This window comes from Diorhabda sublineata, chromosome 6 (assembly GCF_026230105.1).
Source record: "Diorhabda sublineata isolate icDioSubl1.1 chromosome 6, icDioSubl1.1, whole genome shotgun sequence".
Taxonomy (NCBI): Eukaryota; Metazoa; Arthropoda; class Insecta; order Coleoptera; family Chrysomelidae; genus Diorhabda; species Diorhabda sublineata.
The window spans coordinates 30,624,756-30,652,035 of record NC_079479.1 but is presented as its reverse complement, the minus strand read 5'-3'; the positions used below and the strand labels follow the sequence as shown (position 1 = coordinate 30,652,035).

General features: G+C 31.1%; 5 protein-coding genes across 8 annotated transcripts; 3 read left to right on the top strand and 2 right to left on the bottom strand.

Annotated features, from left to right (window-relative positions):
• Window positions 1-1,686: 1,686 nt before the first annotated feature.
• LOC130446083 (leukotriene A-4 hydrolase) lies at window positions 1,687-6,996 on the bottom strand. Its single transcript, XM_056782136.1, has 9 exons — window positions 6,503-6,996; window positions 6,337-6,452; window positions 6,008-6,147; window positions 4,827-4,938; window positions 4,659-4,727; window positions 4,205-4,567; window positions 3,882-4,088; window positions 3,648-3,792; window positions 1,687-2,358 (listed from the first exon to the last, which is right to left on the bottom strand). The coding sequence occupies exons 1-9, from the start codon at window positions 6,552-6,554 to the stop codon at window positions 1,730-1,732; spliced, it is 1,833 nt and encodes a 610-aa protein (XP_056638114.1). The 5' UTR covers window positions 6,555-6,996; the 3' UTR covers window positions 1,687-1,729.
• Window positions 6,997-6,999: 3 nt separating this feature from the next.
• Window positions 7,000-7,889, top strand: LOC130446084 (uncharacterized). The gene is made up of 3 exons (XM_056782137.1): window positions 7,000-7,198; window positions 7,249-7,370; window positions 7,461-7,889. Exons 1-3 carry the CDS (start codon window positions 7,136-7,138, stop codon window positions 7,675-7,677), a joined length of 402 nt encoding a protein of 133 aa, XP_056638115.1. The 5' UTR covers window positions 7,000-7,135; the 3' UTR covers window positions 7,678-7,889.
• Window positions 7,890-8,984: 1,095 nt separating this feature from the next.
• LOC130446082 (probable DNA-directed RNA polymerase III subunit RPC6) lies at window positions 8,985-11,650 on the top strand. 2 transcript variants are annotated; one of them, XR_008910107.1, is made up of 4 exons: window positions 8,985-9,444; window positions 9,499-9,745; window positions 9,802-10,700; window positions 10,760-11,650. XR_008910107.1 is itself a non-coding variant. In XM_056782135.1 (3 exons), exons 1-3 carry the CDS (start codon window positions 9,266-9,268, stop codon window positions 10,291-10,293), a joined length of 918 nt encoding a protein of 305 aa, XP_056638113.1. In that variant the 5' UTR covers window positions 8,985-9,265; the 3' UTR covers window positions 10,294-11,450. The 2 variants fall into 2 exon arrangements, 1 of the variants encoding a protein (XP_056638113.1); XM_056782135.1 differs by having other exon boundaries at window positions 9,802-11,450.
• Window positions 11,558-16,822, bottom strand: LOC130446081 (WD repeat-containing protein 37). Of its 3 annotated transcripts, none has more exons than XM_056782132.1 (8): window positions 16,699-16,822; window positions 15,500-15,697; window positions 15,271-15,378; window positions 15,001-15,189; window positions 14,586-14,758; window positions 14,270-14,498; window positions 13,350-13,488; window positions 11,558-13,298 (listed from the first exon to the last, which is right to left on the bottom strand). In XM_056782132.1, the coding sequence occupies exons 2-8, from the start codon at window positions 15,660-15,662 to the stop codon at window positions 12,929-12,931; spliced, it is 1,371 nt and encodes a 456-aa protein (XP_056638110.1). In that variant the 5' UTR covers window positions 15,663-15,697; window positions 16,699-16,822; the 3' UTR covers window positions 11,558-12,928. The 3 variants fall into 3 exon arrangements, with proteins under 3 accessions (XP_056638110.1, XP_056638109.1, XP_056638108.1); XM_056782131.1 differs by lacking the exon at window positions 16,699-16,822 and adding an exon at window positions 16,025-16,234; XM_056782130.1 differs by lacking the exon at window positions 16,699-16,822 and having other exon boundaries at window positions 15,500-16,220.
• A 6,349-nt stretch (window positions 16,823-23,171) lies between these two features.
• On the top strand, window positions 23,172-26,358 carry LOC130445062 (UBX domain-containing protein 6). Its single transcript, XM_056780552.1, has 7 exons — window positions 23,172-23,486; window positions 23,540-24,006; window positions 24,561-24,715; window positions 24,770-25,015; window positions 25,069-25,226; window positions 25,281-25,410; window positions 25,489-26,358. Exons 2-7 carry the CDS (start codon window positions 23,637-23,639, stop codon window positions 25,756-25,758), a joined length of 1,329 nt encoding a protein of 442 aa, XP_056636530.1. The 5' UTR covers window positions 23,172-23,486; window positions 23,540-23,636; the 3' UTR covers window positions 25,759-26,358.
• The last annotated feature ends 922 nt before the right edge of the window (window positions 26,359-27,280 follow it).

Here is a 27,280-nt window from a genome sequence, read left to right as displayed (position 1 = left end):
ATTTGCTCGAATAGTTTCAAATAAATTTCTCAAGAAAGTTTATGTAACGCGTCGTTGGAACCAGTCTACATGTACGGTATCGCCAATCAAGAAGCCACCATCAAATTGGTGAAAATTAGAAAATAAATAAAATAAATCTAAAGCAGGTTCAATGATACACGTTTAAATAACGAAAATTTGTGAATAAACGATTTTTTAATGGAAATATCTTGTTATAAATTGGAATTTGTATGAATCCACCTTGTTTACACTTATCAGTAATAGTCAACTTGATACAGCACTTCTTTAAATATTTACTCTAATTCTGTATATTATAAAGTTGACTTCATCAAAAATATTATAATTTCGCATGTGTTTAGAAGTTGTTAAAGTATTTTCGCGATTAAAATCATTCAACTCTCAAGTTTGTATTCACCCGTATAATATTTAACGAAACTTTAATTTAGGTTGTATACTTTTGTTCACTGAAAAAGCATACACTTTAATCAATTTTCCTACCTAATGTCACTGTGATTATCGGTGACAGATAATGCAATAATTATATCTTCCGGGGGATGGAGCTACTCTACAATACACTTCTCTACTAGTCACAACGCTTGCGCACAATTCTGAATAGGTTTGATAGAATGCGGTTGCTGTTCTTCTTAGTTGGCAACACTTACTGGGTATATTAAATATATGATTATCCATTTTTTTTATAATAGTTACTGTTATTTAATTTCTAATCATTATTTTTAAATCAAATTTAATGTATTGAAAATAACTATTTTTAATGTATTGTTTATTTTTGAAATAATTTTGACGTTCCATTTCCGCCATCATGTGAACATAGTGGGCATATTACGTGCGTCAAAAACATAAATTTAGTATTATTTAGAAAACAACAAAATCAGAATATACAGTATTGTATTGTAATTATTTACTCATAAAAAATTAATTTCACTCAACCACTTACATTAATTTTATAGGTTATTCATATTTCTCGAGAAATAACCTAACCGAACATCAAAATACAAACTGAACGATATGATGTTTATCACTTTCATGTCACTCACCACAAAAATGCAAACTTAGTTCTATCATATATGTTATACGCGCATGCGTCAAGGTTCTGATTGGCTCATTCCGTTTTGTTTTATTACTTTTTTGTGCGTTATTTCAAATTTATTTAGTTCTATGTTACACTCTGTCCATGAGAGTTAATAGTAGACGGGAGAATAAATAATTTTTAAAGCTTAAAAAACCATAGACAAATAGAGCCCGTAAATTGAGCGCATTTAGCCGCTGGTCTATCATGTAGAAAGGACCATTAGTGCATTTCACTAAGCGTTCACGGCATCTGAAATAACTTTTGAGCATTCCACATAGCGACTACGATCATTGTGATCGTGGCGTGAGCGTTAGTCAGGACCTTTGCCAATAAGTGGGTCAAAGTGAGCGTTGAAACAATTAGCAGAATTTGAAGTTTACATGGAACTGAATTTTTTTATTATACTTTGATATTATATCTACAGCTCTACCTCGATCAACCTCCTTACCTAACCTAACCTTGAAGGGTTCATTAATATATGATATGCAAATTTAACACTCTAATTTTGTTTTCGATATGTATTATTTGAGCGTCCAATTGTTACATGAGTCTCGTAACGATTATAATAAAATAGTCTTTTTTAATAAAACACGAACAATACTGTAACATATAATATAAATACTTTTATATAAAAACTTATTAATCAAGTTTTAAATCCTTTGCGATTGATATTGTACAAATATGCATCATCTGGTTCTTATTAGCTTTAAAATTTTCTATAGCTCTATTTTTGCTAACTTCCCATTGATACAATTCCCTGTATAACGGTCTGACGAATTTCATCCTTCCTACAACATTAATCCAATCTAAAACTTCTTGTATTTTTTCTTCCCATCTGGCTTTCAAGCAAATCTTCAACCAGTGAAATTTAATTTCGGCGTTTTTAATTTTCTGAATATAGAATAAATCGCCAAGAATTTTTAATTTGTGTATTGGTTGTTTTTCAGATTGGCACAATTTTTGTAAAAAATATATGCGTTGTTCTGGCATTAATTTCTCAGTAACTTCTGCAGTAATGGGACATATTTCGTAGCCAGTCCATTTACGAAACTTTTCTAAAAGCGCATCACAAGCAACCGCCAAAGATTTATCATAATCCGGAATCAACAGAGGCATTCCAGGAGTATGTAACCATTTTTGCCATGGAATGTTTTTTATAGATTCCTCTGTCGAAAAGTAGCTTTCGAAGAACTGCTGGAAATCTGATGTTTCTATTGATTTGTATTTGAATGTTTCGAAATAGGCTCTTAAAAATGGTTCAAACTTTTCTAAAACAAAAAAAACATTATACTATAAATTCGTTTTTATCAATTATGGATTTAAGGAATCCCTTTGGAGAAACACCTTTTTCCAAAATCAAAATGAAAAACAAAAGAAATTTGACTAGTACCTTTCAATCCTGTTCATACAAAAGAATTGAAAGATTGCAGATTTTATGTCTAGTACTAGAGAAGCTGAGGATACTAGTTGAGGATCAGCTAGACTAGACGAAGCCCAAAGTGGGTTTAGGAAAAAAATAATTAATGTATTAACAATTAAACAAATAATAAAGAAAACAGAACAGAAGAAGTTTACATTGCCTTCCTAGACCTACAAAAAGCTTCTGACTGAGTAAAACAAACAGTTTGAGAAAACCTCAATCAGACAAAAGACTAGAAGACTGATAATAAAAAATGAACTAAGATATGGAGTGTACTGAGTTCTCTATTTATAATAGTTGTGGATGATTTAGTTAAAGCAACAAAAAATTATCCCAAAAAGTAGGAATGGGATATTGTATATTAAACCAAGTAGAATTGTTAGAAGATGCCTCGGCAGATGACTTTAGAAAAGCAAGAATACCTCAAAATTGTACTTTCAAGGTCGTTCATAGGCAAAAAATAAATCAGCAGAAAAACCAAAATGACTGTATACAAGATAGTATACCAAATGCAAGCAATGGAGATGGAGTAACTTAGGAGAATGAATAGAATAACATGTAAAAAAATCAGAAAAGGAGCATTAAGAGAAGAATATTCAATAAAAAACTGGAACGATAGAAAACAACATGCTAAAATAGTTTGAACACATTGCTAGAATGATCAAGAAGAAACCAGCTAAAGCTATATTGGAAGAGCAATCAAATAACAAACAGAAGAGAGGTAGCCTCAAAAACACAGTGTTCTTGATGTTAAGCACATTTTCTTTTATTTTTATTTTCATCATTATTCTAATTTTCTTGGGGAAATTGCAAGATTAAGGTATATTGAGGCCTTAGAATCAACAAATAGGTATGATTTGTTCTATTTCGTTCCAAAAAAGTAAAATGTATTTACTTCTGAAGTTACAAAATAATAAATTAATGCTCATACTTCATTTTTGGTACCACCAAGTATATAATTCGAATCTCAAGGCCCAACTAGATAATTTAAAACAATTAGGAATAATAAATAAAGAAAGTGTTCTATAGCCTTCAGGTTTAGAAATTACCAATTCATTAATGGTATTTGAGTACCTACAAAACGATAAAATGATTTAAAATAAATGAAATGAAAAAAGGTTTATAGTAAATCTCTACCTGGCCCACCAACAGAACTTTCCAAATATCTAAGAAAAGTCTGTCCTTTTTCATACGGAACCGTCGAAAATGCCTCATCTGGATGTATTCCTCTTAAATCGACAACCAAATTTGTTAAAGGATTATCAGCTCCTAGCACTGAAATCTTTAAGAAAATATCATTTATATCATTTCTATAAAAAGACAAACTAAACCAATTATATAAATAAAGTTATGAGAAAAATGTAGACTCACAGCCTCTTCTAGATCACTAACCCCCGCATATGCATCAAAATCTTGCATTTGGGCAGATGTTAATTTTCCAATAATCTTTCTTTCGACAAACATTGTGAATCCTTCATTTAACCAAAAATGTTCAAACGTTTTATTTGTTACTAAATTTCCAGTCCAACTGTGCGCTATTTCATGTGCTATAACATTTGCTAACGATCTATCACCAGCCTAAAATAAAAGCATATTATAAATCAAATAAAAGACACCTTATAATGATAAAATAATCAACTTGAGCTTTTTACAAGAAATTAACAAATCATATGAATTGAATTCAAATACCTTACCAATAAAGTTGGTGTAACAAAAGTCAAACATGGATTTTCCATTCCCCCATAGGGAAAGCTGGGAGGCAACACCAACAAATCATAAACTCCCCAAACATAGGGTCCGCATATTTCCTCAGCAGTCTTTAACTGGTGCTCAGTTAAAGCAAACTCATAAGCACAATCTTCAATAATCTCCTTTTCAGCCCAAACGTGAGAACGTGGTCCTAATTTTCTGGATTCTAATGATCCTACTGCCAGAGCTATAAGATATGAAGGCACTGGAACCGTTTGATTGAAATTTGATTGTTTATTATCTTCTACAAGAGTCGAATCTTCTTTAATTGCAGACATTAGCACCGTCATGTCTTTTGGAGCTAATATCTAAATATAAAAAATAATATTAAATTGTGAGATTTATCCAGTTGTGTAATATATATTTTAAATCAAAACTTTGTTTTATTATGATACTCACTGTAGCTTTGTATGTCTGTTTAACGGATGGAGTATCTTGACAGGGTAAAACTGATCTTGCATGTGTGGGCTAAAAAAATTAAAACCTTTAGTCTACTGCTGTGAAAGTTTTTTTCTTTTATATAGTGCTGGAAATATCAAATATTAAGATATTGTGGGGAATACTTACTTGGAACTGACTAAATAAAAATGGATGTTTCTTGCCTGAAGTTGCTTGTGGAGATAGCCACTGAAGACCACTAGCCTCTGGAGAAGTCTCATATTCAATACAAATTTTAAAGCTGAAATAACATTTAAATGTTCGTGTTTATATTTAATCGTTTTAATACAAAATTTATTAGAGATGATTTAAAAACAATAATATATATAAAAGGTCTGAGAAATAAGAAATTTAAAATTATATCTAGGTATTCAAGGCTTCAAGAATTTTCTTTAAATGATGATTCTTAAGATTTTATTCAATTGCAAAATACTTTTTGCTAGCTATTTCTTCAATTATACACTCTAAAATAAAACCATTTAAATTCCTCAAAGATCAAGTTTTTAATATAAATTTTATATTACAAAAGAAAAATAATGGAAAATAAATTTATAACTCGTTTAAGAAGCTGACAAATTCAACTAAACTTTTTTAAACATAATTTGATAATACTATCTTTTGGGTTACAACTCTACTATGACCTTGACATTGGAATATTTCATTTTTATTTCATATTTATATAGAAAGTTTATATTTTTTTCATAGTTTTTTCGGTTCAAAACTTCATATTTTCAAAATTTCATAATGTACAATCCTTAACTTTTATATCTTCAGCTCACTGTTCTTATATAATTACTACATAAAATATTTGGAGGGATATTCGTTTTATAAATAATGCTTAGAAGAATATTCTCCCTAAGGATTATTACAGAGAATTTTACATCTCTAATATTTATATTGTCTATAATTGGAATAGAAAATATTACTATATCTGAAGCCCAAGCAAATTAAACCAGCAACTAACAATTTATAGTCACTAAATCAATGCTATTTATATTGTCATCTACAAATTCCCTACAAATTTTTGAACCCCTACTCTAATTTGTGAAATCTTAAAAGTTACCACCAGTAAAAATTCAATACCGACATTAATATAATTAGATAAAAGTTTTAATCTTTCATCACCTTATAAAGATCTGAATGAAACATTAGATTTAAGTTTTTTTGTAGCCAAATAGTTGATGAAGTCCAGCAAAAAAGCACAATAAAAACTTTAACAACAATGTCAGCAAAAGACCAATTCATCAGCTTCAACATTTAGTAAATATATTAACTAGCAGACAATATATTTTACAAAGTAATGAACATACCTGTTAGCTTCCGTCTTAGGTAACTGTACAATTAATTTGGATCCAAAATCCTCCAGGTGATCCGATAATTGATACTCCAACTTTTCCTTGGTATCCACCTCACATATTGAGGATATTTTAAGTTTGAATGCATCGAGGGTCTAAAATAATAATAATTAGAAAGTATTCAATTCAATCGAAAAACTGTATTTCCGTGGATTATTAAAATTAATATTTTAAAAGTATTATAAAATATTACCTAGCAGTAAATATCACTCAATATATTAAAAAAGTATAACCATAAAAATTTCCAATTAAATCTCAAATGGTATAATTGATAACATACTTACCAATTCGTTACATTCTTCTTGAATTTTTTCAACTGATAAAATGGTGTGGCCATTCAAAGTCTTTGAGTTGAAATGAATATTCAAGTTTAAAAATATGTCCGTAACAATAACTTGGTCTGAAATATTATATCTTTAGAGATATAATTAAAATTAATGGCATTATTACCTGGTCTGGAAAATGAACTAGGATCACAAGGGCTTAATCCAACGTTTTTCATATTTTATTATTAATGCTGTTATTAAATAATTGTACCTGAAGAAAAAACTATTTCTTTTTGATTTTTGTTATTACAAACTAGTTTAGATATAAAAACTAACATAAATTGTGGCGAACTTGAGTTTTAATACTTAAAATTGTCAACAAATAATTTGGAGGAGGGGAATACAATGAATTGGCGAATTTACACGTTTCATGGATAACACGGAAAAATTCTGGATTTTCGCGATTAATCCAATTATTTAAATGCTTTAAGCGTAAAGAAACATACAGTACCCAAAAAGAGAAGGGTGAAATTCATAAATTTTTTAGTAGAGACAGGAAATATTCCTAATATAAACTTCTCGGTTTTGCTTATTTCAATCTACTAGTGTTTTCTTTCACTTTGAAAAAAACATGACGTATAGTTGAAATATTCATTCGACAAAATTACAGTTTATAATAAATAAAAAACAGTGAAATTATTCAAGAAAATTTAACGCTACCTCCAGTAATATAAAATTAAAAAAAGAAGATTTGGTGAAGGCTTATAACCTAATATTAAAGTGTCAATACGATAAACCTTTATATTTGAATGTTGGAATGGACGATGAAATGAAACAGATTTTACAGACATCCAAGAAGATAGAAAATGCTTCGAAAAAAGTATACAAAAAATTGTTTAAGTATGCATTTTTTAATAATGTTAATTTTAGGAAGGATTAAGAGAAGGCATTTCAGCAGGACGTGATAGCAATTTTCAAGAAAGTTTTGATAGAGGCTTTGAAGAAGGCTTTAAAAACGGGTTTCTATTGGGAAAATACAAAGGAATCTTAATGTAATTTGTTTTAAAACCAAATCAACATTACATGCTAATATAAAGTTAGAATTTGCAATTTGCAAAAGTTAAAATACTCGTATGTTTTAGAGCAGAATCAAAACTTATGGCATCAGATGAAAAAACACATGGTTTATTAGAAAATATAAGTCTAGGCTCTTGCGAAATCTGCAAAAATCAAGATTCTTTGATAGATGAAGAAAACATAGATAATCTCACAGAAATACAGATTAAATCTTTCAACAAAAATGTTCAAACTTTGATTTCTAATTTTGGAGAAAATATACTGAGTGATATAAAAAAATAAGTAATTTGGAAATAAAGAAAACACTAGATGTTTATTTAAATGGTTTTGGTTTTTTAACTATTAAAAAATTACCTTTTAATCACCATGTAGTAGTACTTGAGGTCTAAGGTTGCCACCCGTATTTTATAATAAAGTAAGAAAGGATATTTCAGTTAAATATACTCTATACTTTATGAGAACAATAAAGTTTGCAAAAATACTTTATTTCGCATCTTTATTATCTTAATTTTTGCCGATCCTACAAACCATTCATTCAATTTCAAAAAAATACACTATAACTATTTTATATTGTCTAGCAGAATGTCTTCCAAACTAAATATAGCAGTGTTCCTTATTTGCTTACTTTATGAGAGCGCATATTTATATTTTGCCGTTGAGTGCGACAAGTACAAACTTGCAGGTACCGTTGATTTGTTTATTATTCTTCAACTCTCAGTCTGTTTTCGTTCTCGCAAATTCAGACTAATAAGATTTCAAATGGGTAAAACCAAAGAAATATAGGCTTAAACTCGTGCTGTAATCGCAAGTCTTCATAGTCTACGCAAAAATACCTCGACATACCATAGACTACAACGTGAAGAAATGTGCAGAGCCTTGAACAAAGCTGATTTTGAAAAGAGACCGATCGCATGCGCACTTTCATAATTGTCGTTCGCGGTTAGCTCAGTTCTTAATTTTTTGCTAACCATTTATTGGTTACGTTTGCGATAAATCAACGCCCTGAATCGGCTCATACTCAAGTATGCGCATTATAACAATCCGAAAGTGTTTACCAGCCACAAAACATACACAAGGGCATATATGTAATATTTTAATAATAAGTATGTATGTAATACTTTATTTTAATAACGAGTATTACATATATGCACAAAGGTACGTTCTGTGTTACCAACTGATTCGCTTTAGTTCCACCAAACTAAAGATAAAAATCTTACTATTTGCGTTGGTTGTTTATAAAGATACATCTAACAAGATTATTATGCATTTATTATACAAGAAGAATTAATATTATTAAATATAATTATAATTAAGACTGAACAGGTATTTGGAATAACCATAAAATAAACCTGGCATCATGTTAACTGGGTTACTTTGATATAAAAAATAGATACGAACTTGAAACAAACAACAATATCATACACACAAAATTATATAATAAATTAAATTTGGAATGAAACACCCTATATACTGTTGGATATATTCTTTCTGAATATAAATATATGCGGTTTTATATTTATCCTTAAAAACGGTCGAACAAATCGACGAAAACCGTGCCATTGCTATATTCCTGAATGTCGGTTTTCAACAGATAACGTCAAGTACATTGGACAAGTTACCGGGTAACCTATCATCTACCAACCTTGACAAGTAACTGCATGTGGATAAATAGGTTATGTGATTGCGAGTTTGCAAAGGAAAACATTCAAGTTTTAAAATTGAACACTGTAAACAATTCTAACAGAAATTGAGTGGATTATCCTAGAATAATAGAACTTTACAATGAAGAAAACAAAGCTATAGCAAAGAGACGGTATTTACTGCCAAAGTCTTAATTAATTTGTTAAAACAATAAGTTAAAAAACAAATCATGAGTACAGAAGAACATCAAAATGGCAATGTAACTGAAAATGATGAAACCGAAAATCTTTTACTTGAACTGGCAAAAGCAAATGCAGAAGGTATATCGAATGAAGACATAAAAAAACATATGCCTGACATACCACTTACAGAAATTACAGTAATCATTAATAAATGTTTGAGAAATGGGTAAATATTATATTTTATCGCCCTTATTGTATGTGCATAATAATTTTCTTTTAGAACTTTCGAGTTGTTTAAAACTAAAGATAATCTTCTTTACAAATACAAGGATCCAACAAAAAAAACAACTGTGAAAGGAGCAGATAGTGAAGAAAAAGTAGTGTATAAAATAATAGAAGAAGCAGGAAATAAAGGGATTTGGATAAGGGATATTAGATATTCTTCTAATTTAAATATGACCCAATTGAATAAAGTATTAAAAAGTTTAGAAACAAAAAAACTTATAAAGTCTGTAAAATCTGTATCGGTTAGTGATAATCTTTTATATTTAATATAAAATAATATCGTAGTTGAATATTTTAGGCTAGCAAAAAGAAAGTTTATATGTTATATGATTTGGAACCAGATAGTACTGTAACAGGTGGCGCCTGGTATCAAGATCAAGACTTTGAATCTGAATTTGTAGATGTTCTAAGCCAACAGTGTCATAGATTTTTAGTTGAAAAATTGGAAGAATCTACTAAAACATCTGAAGGTCCTCTTTTAATAAGGAATCGTAGTTATGCTACCGCAAGTGATGTTCATAAATTCATTTCAGAATTGGGAATTAGTAAAATTTCACTTTCTATAGATGACATAGAAAGCATTTTGTATACTGTAGTTTTAGATAACAATGCTGAAAGAATTGTAGCAGCAAACGGTTCTTATCTATACAAAGCTACTAATAGGTTCTTAAATTCTCCTGGTATTGTCAAAACTACATGTGGCGTGTGTCCAGTTGCTCATAGATGTGCTGATACAGGTCTAATTAATCCTAAAGCTTGTACTTATCTCACAGATTGGTTGGATCAATAAATATTCAACATTTTTTTGTCTTAATTAATTAACACTGATTTGGCAAGATTAACCATAAATTTATGCATCCAAAGGATTCAATTTAAAATGGGACTGGGGACGTCACATAAATATGCACATTTTGAAGACCTTTTCAGGTCCTCTTTTAATAAATGTTTACATTCCTTCCTGTCTCCTAATCATTTCATCTACGATGTTTTCCTTTTTAATAACCTTTATTTGGTTTATCAATTTTTTGTCTATACTTTTTGGTGGGGTATTTTAAATACTCCAGAGAATACGTCTTCGCTTGTAGTAAAGGAGTGGAGGGTAACAAGACAGCACTGTTGTAGGTTTTCCTTATGGTTTCTGAAATAGTGCGACTAACTTGGATCCAGTTAGTTAGAACTGAAATATAGAATACACAGGTTTAAAAATAAAAAAAATTTCAAAAATATATTACATCTGATTTATAATTTTGTTATAGAATGGGTAATAGGTATCCCGAACAGTGGAAGAAATGGTTGGAAGAGATTGGAGTGGAGGAAGATGAGGTCTATGCAGAGTCTGATTAAAATAGTGAACATGATACTGAAACAGAATAAATAGCCACAGATGAAGAAAGTTCTACTGATTAATCAGAATCTGCAATTTATATTTTATGGGTAAAAGTGAGGTGACAGTTGAATAAAATTCCATCTCTATGGTTAAGAACCAGACCTCCTAACTTGGTGTTAAAAATACAAGGGCCATATGTAGATGCTAGGAAAATGAAAATTTGCATCAACATTGAAACCTGACTTTATCATAGACTACAATCATAGCAAGTTTGGAGTGGATGTAGTCGACAAAATGTGTACGTCATACGGTCAATAAACAGTAGATGTTGACCCTTGACAGTATTTCTCGATATTCCCAATGTTGCAAGTATAAATGCCCCGAATCTCTATATGGTGATTAATATCGAGGATGTTGTAGAACATTTCTAATGTCCTAGGACCCAAACAGACAGACGATTTTATTCACATTGCCTAAAAGAAAAGTTTAAATTTAAAACCATCAATGTTAAATGAAGAAACCGCAGACAAAAAATCTAAGACGGAAATTGGAAGATGTCACCTTTGTCCACGAAGCCTTGATAAAAAAACAACAGTTACCTGCGCCAAATATAATAAATTGTCCTTCAAAACTCATTAAGTAGTATTATGTAGCAGTTTATGTCGATGGATACTGGGAACTTGTATTTATAATTATAATTTGATGTATGTTGAAATAAAACGAATGGTTGTAATTTTATAGTTTATATTTGCATAACAACCAAATTATAACAATTACAAAAACCAGAAAAATAAATAACGAAAATATTTAGTTAGTTACATAGAAAGTTTTTTTTAATATTACAAATATCACACTCTAGTCAAACCTAGATTAGTAGAAAAAAATTATTTAAAACTGTGGGTCAAAATTTTTTATTCTTATAGCTAAGTAATAAATGCATTTGACAGACCGATAGATCTTGAGGAAAATGAACCATAATAATTTTTAAATACGGAATAAAATACTTTGGTTTTATGATGTAGTAAGAATGTAACAAGATTAGATTAAAAGTGAAATTAAGAAATATGTTGGTGAGATTCATACTCAATACATTGTTTACTATCACTATTACACTGACTAACCCTTTGAACCATTAGTTAGTTATGACATATCCGGCTCGAAGGACCATGAAATTGAAATCTTGATTAATGGTGTAAACAATGTGTGTAGCATGTGTTTTTAGTACAAATTAGATTAGTGCCTACAATTGAAGGGTCGCTCAAGGATCAAATAAATAATATTCAATGATTAATGATCCAATTATAAAACCATTTTGTCATTTTACTTAAAAACAATTTCTTCAGTACAAGTCAATTTATTATTTCTTTATCGTACATCTACTTCACTCCACCAGAAATATTTTCAAGCTTTTTCCCTCCCAAATTTCTGATTAACGGATCAACCAGTTTTTTCTCATATTTTGAATATTCTGGGCACAATTTAAAAAAAAATAGATGGGAGAAAATAGAATGAAATAGTAACAAAATAATTGTTGTATTATTGAAATTTATAAAATGGGCGGTACAGGGGCCTAAATGGTGAGAGGTTTTTTTGCTGATACTGATTACCATTTATTTCTAAGTTTGCAAAATTGTTCGATTGGTCAAAAATTTTACAAACGACGATGACTTTCAATCGCGTCTGGTTCAGTTTTTTGCTGATAAGGACCAGAAATTTTCTGAGCGCGGAATCATGAAGTTAAAAGAAAAATGGCAAGAATGTAAGTAGTTTGTTTACAGAATTATCAATATTGTTGAGATGTGCCCTTTTTGGCACTATATCTTGTTATGATTGTATACAAACTACAATTTAAATAAAATGGCATTATGACTGATTTTTCAAATTGAAGTAGAATTTCTTAAAGAATTAAGCTGGCTGAATTAATTGATAAAAACGAATTTTGAAGATATCCAACTAGAATTTAAGTATTTGGATTTTTCATTAAGAATACCATCACGGTCACACATCCCCTACATAAACTAATGTTAATAGAAAATTCAGATAATTTGAGAGCATAAATGACAAGTGCGTTACATTAAATCTAAACTTGATTCAATGATCAATCCTTCATGGATTGCACCGACCAACCCAATACTTTCCTATCGAAACCAGCTGTAAATAAATTCACCCCGAAAACAAAATCTTCCGCCCAAGCGACACTAGTAACCATTCTATTATGTCCTTGTCGACTGGAACGAGGTAATCGGGCCAAACGCTGGCCGGATATGTCGAATAATCTAATATGACGGTTGTCATGGGGAATTGCAATTACACCATTAATCGATACACTAAGACGATTTACCGATGATTCCACACGAATTGTAGCTACAGGTGAACGCATGTTACGCAAATCCCATACTTTTACTGTTCGATCATCCGAACTGGATATTACTTTATCTTCGCGTGTAAAAACGGCCGAAGTAACACTCCTGAAAAATTATTAAAAAAATAAATTCCAAATACACTTTTAATTTATTTACTCAGCATGTCCTTGAAATACGGAAACTGAATGGACATTTTCTCTGAAATCCCACAATCTGAACGTCGTATCTCTCGACGAAGTGACCGCCAACTTTTGAGTAGGATGCGTCGAAGCGTTATTAAGTTCCTGATCGTGACCTAAAAGTAGTTGATAAAGAATTTATTTAATGCGATAAACAACCCCACCAATCTATTATGCTGTTTATTATAACACCTTGAAGCTTAATGGACAAAAAAATCCTTTAAATAACTTTTAAGTAAAGTTGCATTTTAATTTTTTAGGTTCTAAATGAGAGTTCTGGTCCTTATTATACCCTTGCTTTCTGTCTTAATCAATTTTAATATTTTCATTTTTAGAGTCTATTTTATTAATTAATACCTTTTTTATTACTTTTATAAAAATCCTTTATCAATTGTTATGTTACTTCTTTTTGATTGTCTTTCTACCAATTCCATCTACTGCTAATTTGTTTATTTCCTTTTCTCCTCTCCTTCTCAAATCTAATAGTTTTGTATATCGTACACACTAATTATGATGGCTACCAATTCCCATAAAAGCTGATTTTTTCGATATTTTCCTTATTAAACATTGAGTCTGTTCCTCCAAGTGTGGATCATAGTACAAATTCAAAGAAAAGGTTTTTCAGTTGAACAAATTTATGTAAGAAAAAAATTATTATAACCTTGACATCATAATAAACTAAGCAGACTGAATATGGTGTAGAGGGATCTTAAATTCTGCTATTCTACTACTAAATATTGAAGAATCTAGTGAAAATCATTAGGAATTGAAAGAAAAGTAAATATTAAGCTTAGCAAATGATAGAAAAAAAAAGAACCTTACAGCAATATTTAGAAAAAAAATATCAAAGAATATTTTAAACTAAAATGTACTTTTGTATGCTAAAAATATATTTACCAGTTAATGTCGTTACAATAGAACCAGTTTCCACATCGTGCAAAATGGCAAGTCGATCCCATGATGCAGTTATAATTTGATCTGCTCCAGCTAACCATTCTGCAGAAGAAACAGCACCTGTGTGCCCGGTTAATTCTTGAAAAGGCGTTCGTAACGTTGAAACTTTATTAAATTCTGATTTTTCATCCAGATCGTCGCCTTCTAGCTCTTCTTCTGATGAATGTCCTTTCTGGAAAATGCGTCCCCCAAATAATATTTCAGTCACTCCAATTTCCAATAACAATGAGGCTCAATTTAGTTCTAATTATATACTTACTGGAATATCCCAGTTGAGAGCAGCTTGCCAAATATGTGCAGAACAATCTCCGCTACCAGTTAGAACTAGATCTTTGGCGGGATGGAATCTAATTGAATTGACTGAACCTATGTGACCTTGATATTGTAAAAGACATTTCGAATTTTCTATACTCCATAAACATGCCGTATGATCTGTATACAAATAATATTCAATTTACTGCCTAAATTCACAATACTAACATTAATGGTAATTGTGAATAAATCATCAGGATTGGATTGAAATTTTTGGTCCATGTAATAAAAAAGATTGAATTATCATGTAAAAATATTCAATTTGTAAATAAAACTTCACATACATTATTATTAGTTATTCAAGGAAATGAATACTCCATGAAGTAGCTGTTGGAGAAATTTTTTCATTAGATTCAACTTACCGGCTGATGCAGTTCCTACAACAGGTATTCCTGGCCTTGCTACTGAAACTTCCCAGATACCATCTTTATGTCCTATATACTCCCTTAACAATGCACAGCCAAATTGTGGTGCTTTGAAGCTCGAAACAATCTTACTTGTTTGAGCTTTTAATTTATGGGCTGTTTTATTTTTAGGATTTGTTGTACTAACTGGAAACAAATTATTTAATGATTGGATATAATTAATAGATGTGACTAAAAACTATTTCAGTATTTAGAGGATGTGCTTACATTTTTTGCTTAAAACTTTGGATATATTTGAATCCAAATCAACGCTTTCTGTTTTCTCATAAGTATCTCTTTCCAATTTTTCATTTAGAAGCTCGATCTTTTCATGCACTGAAAAATTAATAATATACAAGTGAAAAATGCACTGTACTGAAAATAAAAGTTTATACAAACGCTTATTGCTTACAAGTACATATTATAAATATGTAAAGTAACTAGTTTTAAAACTTACATGTTTGATTTTCCTGATACAGCAAATCGAATTCTTTTTCTATTTGCCTAAATAGATTATATAAACGATTTTTGTAAGAAGGGCTGATAGAGTCATTTTCAATATCTGAGCGAAACCCTGTATAAAGATCGGATTCAATAATTCCACTCGATGGTCGTGTCATTTGCCCTCTTTTATTTTTTGATAACTTGTTATTCGCTACGATTTGATTGACTGACATTTTAAAAGATTCACCTTATTAATTATTCAGTAGATTATTATAAATACGATAATGTAGTATTGTTTACATTTTAACGCTATGTACTTTATTTAAAAAAAATATACATTTCTAGTTTAATGTCAACAGTGTCAATATCATAGATAACCTTTATATACGGAATAAATATCAACTAAAATACAAGTGTGCAGCGAAACATCAAATTCAATAGTACTAGGATAAAAAAATAATCAAATTGTAATACTTTCATAAATAAAGTAATTTAGGTAAAGTACGAATCAAATAAGAAAAACACAGGCACGTCATACCTGTCAAAGAGCGTGAGAATATTCTCAACCCTTTTATTCACTGAATTTTTACTACATTGGCGTGCTTACAAGTATTCCATATTCTTATTGTGTATAACATGTTTTGTTAAATGGAGTGGTAACGTGCGCGGTTTTTGCATGATTTAAATTAGAAATTGAACAGAAGCGGTCTCGTTTACATAGATACTTTATTATTGGCAGTCTTTTTCCGATGTTGCCCGATTTCATGAGTGAAATCGGAAAGGGGTAAATATATATATATATATATATATATATATATATATATATATATATATATATATATATATTGCGGATAGTTTACTCGTCCTGTTATTCGGTTTCAATTATTAGAGCTATTTGTAGTTGTTTACAGTTTGTTTGTATTTTGTGTCGTGCTAATATAAATAACCATTTGTTTAAAATAAAAGTTTTATGATACTTTAATATCTTTTAATTGAATTATGTTGCTGAAAAAGGTCGGAAAACAAAGTGTTGTTGTACATAGCCAGGGACGAGAAATTGTACATAACGTTAGTAACTTTATGAAAAAAGAAGCAGAGGAAGGAATTACAATTCCTTTAAAAAATTACAGGTAAACACCCAGACGTTTTAAATAAGTAGGCTTTTTTGCATAGAGTAATTAAATGTAAGGCTGAAACCCTAAAATATATTACCTATTTTCCTTTTTACTTGCTTTCTAAAAAAACAGGGCACTTTGTCACTACTACTTGGCCAACTTAAGTGACCTTTTAAAACTGGTTTTTGTATATTTTGTGCTTTTTAAAAAGCAAAGCTAAGCTGTTTTGAGTTGTATATTAGAAAATTTTACACTTTACGTTACTGTTATATTGTCTAGCTACAATTTTTTTTACTTGAAAATTAACTATTATGCGTTCTTAGCCTGGTTAGTATGCAACTAACGATACTCTGTATTGTTATGTTAATTGCATATATGATCTCGCCTGTATCATTTAATATGCACTAAGTTATACTGGTTACATACCTATTTTTTGTTATGCAACCAGTAAAGCGCTTTATATTTTTTTGGCACCTTTATTATCATATATCTTATCAGAGATAGAGATAATAAAGCATGTCAAAGATACTGGAATCTGTCTAAAGTGATAATTTAGTAATTTTAAATCCAGACTATAAGTAATATAAGCTATTAAGAAAATGGAAATTACTCACTAAAAAAATAATCAATCATCTTCGACCTCAGAAACAAATAAAACTTTATGAAAAGTTCATTGAATCATGGAATGTTGGCGAAAAGACTTCTTTGTGAAAAATCAGCCTTAAAAATCCGTAGAAGCACGTTTTCAAGCAAAATATCCCACAAAAATTGGAGATCATGTACTTACCAGAAAAATACTTCAACTTTTCTCCTGCGAGTTTAAGTTTGCAGGATGCAACGAAAAAAAATGTTGAGAAAAAGGTTTTTTATGTATACTTTTCCGCACCACCTTCGAGGTAGTATACTCGGCGCGTTTTTTTTAACGTGGTTTCCCCTGTAGGCCTATTCCACGATCTGCTAAAATCCTATTAGTTACTAAATGATGAATTAATTCTCAAAACATCGAAAATAAAAACAACCACTTCTTTCTAAGTCAGGAATAAGGGTAGAAATAATTCCGTTTATGTTTCTATTAAAAAAAACAACGACCACCTCTATTTGAATGAGGGAGACTAGTAGAAATGATGGAGTTTGGAAAGAAACAAAAAACACACCCAGTCTCCCATAGTGTTTGCAGTAAGAGCTCAGGTGCGACTGCCCGGGTTGAAACCAAGTCTGAACGACGCGGTTGAGCTATGTTACCCATAACACTTCATGGTGACGGTCGTGTTTCTGTACGAAAAAAGAACGACCACCGCTTTTTGAAGAAGAAATACTAATTGAAATGATTCCGTTTATGTTTCTATTAAAAAAAAGGAACGTCCACCTCTATTTGAATGAGGAAGACCAGTAGAAATGATGGAGTTTGGAAAGAAACAGAAAACACTCGCAGTCTCCCATAGTGTTTGCAGTAAGAGCTCAGGTGCGACTGCCCGGGTTGAAACCAAGTCTGAACGACGCGGTTGAGCTATGTTACCCATAACACTTCATGGTGACGGTCGTGTTTCTGTTAGAAAAAAGAACGACCACCTCTTTTTGAATGAGGAAAACCAGTAGAAATGATGGAGTTTGGAAAGAAACAGAAAACACTCGCAGTCTCCCATAGTGTTTGCAGTAAGAGCTCAGGTGCGACTGCCCGGGTTGAAACCAAGTCTGAACGACGCGGTTGAGCTATGTTACCCATAACACTTCATGGTGACGGTCGTGTTTCTGTACGAAAAAAGAACGACCACCTCTTTTTGAATGAGGAAAACCAGTAGAAATGATGGAGTTTGGAAAGAAACAGAAAACACTCGCAGTCTCCCATAGTGTTTGCAGTAAGAGCTCAGGTGCGACTGCCCGGGTTGAAACCAAGTCTGAACGACGCGGTTGAGCTATGTTACCCATAACACTTCATGGTGACGGTCGTGTTTCTGTTAGAAAAAAGAACGACTACCGCTTTTTGAAGGAGAAATACTATTAGAAATGATTCCGTGTATGTTTCTATTCAAAAAAAAAGAACGACCACCTCTTTTTGAATGAGGAAGACCAGTAGAAACGATGGAGTTTGGAAAGAAACAGAAAACACTCGCAGTCTCCCATAGTGTTTGCAGTAAGAGCTCAGGTGCGACTGCCCGGGTTGAAACCAAGTCTGAACGACGCGGTTGAGCTATGTTACCCATAACACTTCATGGTGACGGTCGTGTTTCTGTACGAAAAAAGAACGACCACCTCTTTTTGAATGAGGAAAACCAGTAGAAATGATGGAGTTTGGAAAGAAACAGAAAACACTCGCAGTCTCCCATAGTGTTTGCAGTAAGAGCTCAGGTGCGACTGCCCGGGTTGAAACCAAGTCTGAACGACGCGGTTGAGCTATGTTACCCATAACACTTCATGGTGACGGTCGTGTTTCTGTACGAAAAAAGAACGATCACCTCTTTTTGAATGAGGAAAACCAGTAGAAATGATGGAGTTTGGAAAGAAACAGAAAACACTCGCAGTCTCCCATAGTGTTTGCAGTAAGAGCTCAGGTGCGACTGCCCGGGTTGAAACCAAGTCTGAACGACGCGGTTGAGCTATGTTACCCATAACACTTCATGGTGACGGTCGTGTTTCTGTACGAAAAAAGAACGACCACCTCTTTTTGAATGAGGAAAACCAGTAGAAACGATGGAGTTTGGAAAGAAACAGAAAACACTCGCAGTCTCCCATAGTGTTTGCAGTAAGAGCTCAGGTGCGACTGCCCGGGTTGAAACCAAGTCTGAACGACGCGGTTGAGCTATGTTACCCATAACACTTCATGGTGACGGTCGTGTTTCTGTTAGAAAAAAGAACGACTACCGCTTTTTGAAGGAGAAATACTATTAGAAATGATTCCGTGTATGTTTCTATTCAAAAAAAAAGAACGACCACCTCTTTTTGAATGAGGAAGACCAGTAGAAACGATGGAGTTTGGAAAGAAACAGAAAACACTCGCAGTCTCCCATAGTGTTTGCAGTAAGAGCTCAGGTGCGACTGCCCGGGTTGAAACCAAGTCTGAACGACGCGGTTGAGCTATGTTACCCATAACACTTCATGGTGACGGTCGTGTTTCTGTTAGAAAAAAGAACGACTACCGCTTTTTGAAGAAGAAATACTAATTGAAATGATTCCGTTTATGTTTCTATTAAAAAAAAAAGAACGACCACCTCTATTTGAATGAGGAAGACCAGTAGAAATGATGGAGTTTGGAAAGAAACAGAAAACACTCGCAGTCTCCCATAGTGTTTGCAGTAAGAGCTCAGGTGCGACTGCCCGGGTTGAAACCAAGTCTGAACGACGCGGTTGAGCTATGTTACCCATAACACTTCATGGTGACGGTCGTGTTTCTGTTAGAAAAAAGAACGACTACCGCTTTTTGAAGGAGAAATACTATTAGAAATGATTCCGTGTATGTTTCTATTCAAAAAAAAAGAACGACCACCTCTTTTTGAATGAGGAAGACCAGTAGAAACGATGGAGTTTGGAAAGAAACAGAAAACACTCGCAGTCTCCCATAGTGTTTGCAGTAAGAGCTCAGGTGCGACTGCCCGGGTTGAAACCAAGTCTGAACGACGCGGTTGAGCTATGTTACCCATAACACTTCATGGTGACGGTCGTGTTTCTGTACGAAAAAAGAACGACCACCGCTTTTTGAAGAAGAAATACTAATTGAAATGATTCCGTTTATGTATCTATCAAAAACAAAGAACGACCACCTCTTATTCAAACAGATTTGAGAAATCCAAAATACTTACATACATGGCAGGTATCTCTCTATTATCACTGGCGAGAGTCCTGAAAAAAACTTTGTGTGAGTTCTTCTATCGCCAATATAATTTTAAAGTTTAAACTAATCTATTTAAATTCACTAAACCACACAAATGTATCCATACCAAGAACTCATGTTACGATATACCTTTAAAGTAAGTAAAATTTTAGAAGAAGAAAAGAAAGGAAATAACAATGATTGCAATAATTGTCGTGGAATAAAGCTAATTAGCACATAGCTCAAAGTAAATGAATAAATAATAAATATATGACGACTAAACCGTCAAGTAGAAATTATATCTAAATATAAAAGTATGGATAGAAATATCAATAAGCAGAATGCGGGCAGCTGAAATGAAAGTTGAAGCAAAAACAAATTTGGATATAATTAGAAACATTGATGAAAAAAAATGAGAAAACAAACAATATACAATAAAATAGAAGAAAGGAAGCCGAATTATTAATGAGAAAATTGATGAAATCATAGATATAATAGAAGAAAGGAATGAAAACTTAAACAAAACAATAGGTGAGAAAATATGTCAAGATGGAAATAAATTTATTGATACAAAAAAAGAGAAATTGAAAAAAAAACAAACTGATAAATAAAAAGAAGAAGAGAGATAAAATCACTGATAATAATAAATGGCAAAAGAAGGCAATGTGAAATAACAATAATAGCAATTCGTAGCACTAATAAAAGAAAATAATACAATAACACTCAAGAATTGAAAAAAAAAATTAGATATGAGGAATGGAATCTATCACAGATTTTAAAAATGAAACGAATATAAAATAATATAAAGTAAATATTGAGAGATTTCATACTAGATAACAAGGTATATCAGATGGAACTGTTGTGAGATGGAAAATATAAAACAAAGTAATTAAAACATAAATAATATAGAAAAAACAACAACAAACAATAGGAATTTGAACAAGGAAATTCAACGCATATATAATGAAATAGATAAATTAGATAATAGATAAGGATATGAAAACAAAGGAGAAAGATAATTGGTAAAAAAATTGATGAGAGCATCAAGAATATAAATGAAGACATGGACAATGAGTTAGAAGATAGACAAGACAATTTTAGAAAAAATAAGTAAAAAAATGAAAATAATTTTATAAATACAATTAGTTGAACGAGAAAGAAATGGAAAATCACAGAAGCTGATGAATAATTCACTCATTTAAATAAAAAAAATATAAGAGAATAGTGAGGCAGGAATATTAATAGTAGGTCCCACAATTATGATAAAAAAGAACAATAACAGTCAATAATTGAAAAAGAACAGATTATAAAACATTTTATACACCATGCACGCATATATGTATTATAATATACAAGAGGTAATAAAATGGTATAAAAAAATTAAAATTATACAAAATTCAATTTATAATGAATAAAAAAATCATTAATACATTTCAGTTTAGAAAATAATTGAAGGATGAAGGTTAAAACGTTATTAAATAAATAATGTTTGTATCAAATACTGAAATACAAGAAAAGCCAACTGATAGAAATAGAATAATTACAACGAAGAAACTATAAACCATACACATGCTGAACGTAAATTTAAGAAATTGTAATGTTTTTGAAAACTGAATAACATTGTTATTGTCATGAGAGTAATATTAATTATTATTTACAGGAAAACGTTGTATATACTAAGTCAAAATGATCAAGAATTTGATCAAGTGTTGTGGAAGTTATAGTAAATTGAAAACAAATAATAGGTAATAAGTAATATAAAATACCAATGACCATGAAAAAGATAATTGGTAAGTAACGAATTATTGAAAATATAAAATGGGAGAGAAGCAAGAGAAAAGAAGAAAATTTGTGGATTGATTAAAAAGAAATAGTAAAATAAAAACAAATAAAACTAGAAGAAATGAGTTTGAGCTAAAAGAAAATAGAGAAAGGAAATCAAAGTGCAGTTACAAAGCAAATTGAATGTAAACAATTGCTAATCAGAGCGCAAGTCTTACTTCTAATTTAAAAAGTACTTAAATTGTCTTAAAATAAAATTTAAATTTAATTTATAACGTATAATTTTCGTTAATAAAAAATGGAAAGCTTAAAGACTCACCTATTTCCTGAAGAAAATCCTTAAATCCAACTAACAACACAAAATATTTTCAATGAAATTATAAATCGGTTCACCATCGTTCTTAACAACAAATCAATCGACGCAACCGACCTCAACCGTATCTCGAGAGAAACTGAGATTTGTACATCTAATACACACCGATAGATGTGCGCCACCGTAATGACTAATTTGAAAATTACCTATAGTACCGGTTTATCTATGAATCAATATTAGTCATCAACTAGAAATTTATTTGTTGTACTAAAAACCGGTATTACTTTCATGTTTAACGTGTTACTAACGTAAATTCTATTTGGTTTTCGTTTCAAATTTAACGAAAATAATGTTTTTAAACTCTGAGGAAGGCTGTTTCAAATTTTTGTGAGGCCAGAAATTTTTTTCAAAATATCTTTACTTATTTATGTTTAGGTTGACTTTTCTTTGTTATGAACTTGAAGTTTACGTGGATAATGCAGGATGTACTCTAAGATATAATCAAATTAATATACATGAAACACTGAACCCTTTACTTATGATGTTCAAGAAAACAAATCAACCCGATATCTGATCACTTTCAAAAACTTAACGGATCCAAATTACTCTTAAAGCATACAGTTCTATGATTTCGAAATCTGTCAGCTGTCATAGTGTACGTCAAAATCATCTGTGAGTGCAAACTAATTGCGTGATTAGGTCTAAGTGATGGTATCTTTCTTTTTAAATTATTTAGAGGATTTATCGCTGTCTAAGGCGATTGAATTTTATTGGAATCGCATTGTTTCGTTTACAAAAGATTTCTTCGAATTCATAAGCGATACAAAAACTGTTACACACTTCGAAGTATTTGGGGATATCTTTGACGATTTTCAGTGGAAATTATTTCATATTTTATGTGGTTTGATATTATTAAATTTAATATTGATTTTAATAATCTGGAAACGTTACGGAGAATCTATATGCGAAAGGTTCATGATCAACCGTAAGTATTTTCTTAAATGTTTCAAACGGAAATGACAATATAATTTTTGACAGCTACTTTACGAGAAATTGAAGAATTAAAAGCCAGTGTATCGAAGTTAAAACTACCAAAAGAACATACACCACGAATTTAAAAATCTAGTATAAAAATATGGCAGACAAAATAAAAAAATTCTTTGCCAAAAAAAAGGCAGACGCTAAATTTAAGTTAGCTGGTCCAGGACATAAATTGAGTGATTCATCGACTACAGTAATAGGTCCCAGTAAACAAAATAAAAGTTCATATGCTCCGAGTAATGTGGCACCTAGTGATGCCGCAAGACAAGCGGCGGAAGCTGCAATGGCTAGACTTCAGGCCCAGAAGAAAGATACTGCTTTCAATACATCATTCGCAGCTATACAAGCTAAAGTGAGAAGAGAACTTGAGGCAGAAAGTAAAAATAAAGATGAACCACAGGTACCAAGATCTTCTACAAAAGTTGGGGATGAAATAGAGTGTTCTCAACATTTAGCAGTGAAAGGTAAGTGAAAATTACTCGACGTTATTTGGATTAGAATTGTAGCTTGTAACTATATATTTTCAAGATGAAAAATTTTGTGGTGTACTTGGGCAAGCCTCGCAGCTTACCTACTGATGTTAAAATGTTCTAGTTGACTTCTAAAAGGCAAATAGGCCTTGGTAATTTCAAGTGGCAGAAGGTTTACATGCTTAACGCTCCATGGCTGCCAAATATTCCACTATGAATTACTCTAATATAAATCTATATAAGCTTCAAATTAATTTGTGAAGTTATTTCATTGATTTTGTGATATAATGTTGTATCATGTACCTAAACTCAAACTAACAACATAATGTATGAAATGAATATTATAAAAAGCTCATGGTACAGTGAGAAGCAATCAAAGGATGGTAGAAGACTTCCTTAAATGAGGTGTTGACAGATGTTTTCATAAAAAAATTGATGGTGTGATTGTAATGTAAAAAAAAGCATCATACAAGGTTTTGAAACTATGTAATAACATATAGACAGTACATTCTAGCATGGGTTTAAAAGATTTGTGTTTTTTTTGTTAGGTGTATTCTACAAATGTCCATTAATTAGTGATGAAATATTGACCAAAGAAGAATGGAAAGTGAAAATTAAAGAGTTTTTGTTTAAAACTCTTGAAGAAGAAAAGGGAATGACATCTGTATTGATAATATATTCTTGCAATTATGTTAGAACAAAGGTACTGTGTAACAATTATAATTTATTTCCAATATTTTTGGCTATTGTATTTCAGATCACTGATTGTGTGAATATATTAGTGAGATATTTGGACAACATAATAGCAAACCCAGAAGAAACCAAATTTCATAAAATTAGATGCTCCAATGCGACTTTTTGTGATAAAGTGTTACCAGTTTTGGGTGCTATAGAATTTCTAGAAGCAGCTGGTTTTAGACAACAAGAATTAGAACATAATGGAACACCTGAAGAATTCTTAGTATGGTCAAAAGAGAATATTGATGGGTTGGAGACGTTACAGGTAATTGAGACAAGTGGCAATGTTATATTTTGTAATTACTATTTTATTTGTAGTTTTTAAGAGATACGTTAAAAGCAGAAGAAAGAGTTGAGCTGGAAATTGATAGAAATCTTCAAGTTTTGTCTCCAGCTCAAGCAGCAAATAGAATAGAATTGCCACAAGAATTCTATGCTTTAACTGTTGAAGAATTGAAAAAAGAAAGGCAACAAAAGTGAGTGTTATACTGTTGTGTTAAACTTTTGGGTACATTAACTCATGCTTTTAGGTCTGAACAGGTCGAGAAGCAAATGCAATTAAGAACTAAAGCAATGAGAGAGAAAGACGAAATTCGAGAAATCAGAAAATATAAATTTTGTCTTATCAGAATTAGGTTTCCCGATGGACTGTATCTGCAGGTTGGTATTACACATCTAAGAATTTATTTGGAAAAACATATGCTAATGTACAGGCTTCAATAGTTTATGTAATTTCAGGGGACATTTTCCGTTTATGAAAAGTACTCTGAGGTATTGGAATTTGTTCAAGAAAATCTGGAACATGAAGGTTTACCCTTCCTTCTCACTCTCCCTACTGGTCACAAACTGAATGAAGGTGACAAAAAAAGTACGTTAGTGGATCTCCGTCTAGTCCCCGCCACTATTCTTTTATTCCAGTGGGATCCCACCGTCGAAGAAGATCTCAAAGCTATTGGTAACACAGCTTATCTCAAACCTGAAGTTATGTTACTAGTCCAATCGATGTAAAGTAAACTTCGATTTTTTGGTTGATTATTAAATAGCTTCTTTTACAAAAGGGAAGGATTTCAGTCTTTTTTTTTCGTTCCGTTATGAAGCATTTATAGACAGGATTCAGTGAAAACATTTAAGCAGTGTTGGTTATTAGTTTTTGCCATTTTTGTTTATACAAATTGATTCCATTATAGTCGGTGTTTTGGAAATCATGATTTTTTTTATATACAGTGAAACCTGGTTAATTGTGATCTCAAAGAACCAAGTATTTTATACTATAGTTTTCAGAGCAGTACCAAATAATATAACTTTTACATGTGTTACATTTGATAAAATATTACATTGAGTTACTGAGATAGTCGAACTGTCCTGTTGATTATGTTTGCATTGATGTTGCATATGATCTGTTTTTGGCAACCAGACCCAAATTACATTGTTTAACATCTCCTGTATTTTGTTATTAAAACATATTTAAGATTATTAAAATTATATATAAATAGTTTTATCAAAACTGCTGTTATATCATGAGAAATATTTTCCTTTTACAAAATATATGTACATTTTTATTGTTAAGCTAATTATTTATAAAATAAAGCCTAGAAAAAATATTGTAATGTTTTACTTATTTATTTAAATAATTTTGAACGGTACACAGTGGCTCATTTTCCGAAAAACTCGGACAAAAATCGAAAAATGTTTTAATGAAAGTCGTTTTACAAGGTCGCTAATTATTAATCTGTTGTATTTTTCCAAATTTGGAATAGCGGATCCAACAGTTAAAGCACTAGTAAATTGACTAGAACAATATATAAAGATCCTGCCTAACGACATCAAAGGGTTCAAGCCAAAGCGCCTGATCGGCTTCTCAAAGGACATCGAACTTTGGTAACATCAAGTGGAGCACAACAGGCCTATGTGCTCAACGGTCGCCCACACCTAAGAACTGTGAATATAAAAAGGTTTTGGAATTTTTGATAATTAATTTGAAACTAGTTTTCGAAGTAGCAATATTTTAATTCATAATACATGTACAAAACTGAAAAACAAAAATTTAGTCATAGATAATTATTAATTCATGGGGTTTTTGATTTTTTTAAACATGCTAAGAGCTCAAGCTCATAGCATGTTTAGCTTGTAGAAGGTTAATTTACATGAGACAGAGTAATTACAATTTCTATAACTTTAGAATACTTTACTTATTTCTAAGGAGCGTATGTTTGTGATATTTTGACATAAATTTTCGACGTATGACGTTAAGTACACTGTTGTCGGCTCCATAAAATATTCCCTTTAATATGAAGGACTTTCAATTAAAGTTTCTACTACTGAAGGATTGAAGTCAAAATTGTATATTTAGGTAACAAAATAAACTAAGAAATGCCATTGTTGTTATTTCACTATCGTTAGTAATGAAATGATTATTTTGTAAGTGTTATTTTAATTTTTATTTAAAGTCGTTCATATATTAGTTTTTTAGTAAAATACGTTGTTGAACCTAATAACAAGACTACCCAGAGTACAACCTAACTAATATTTT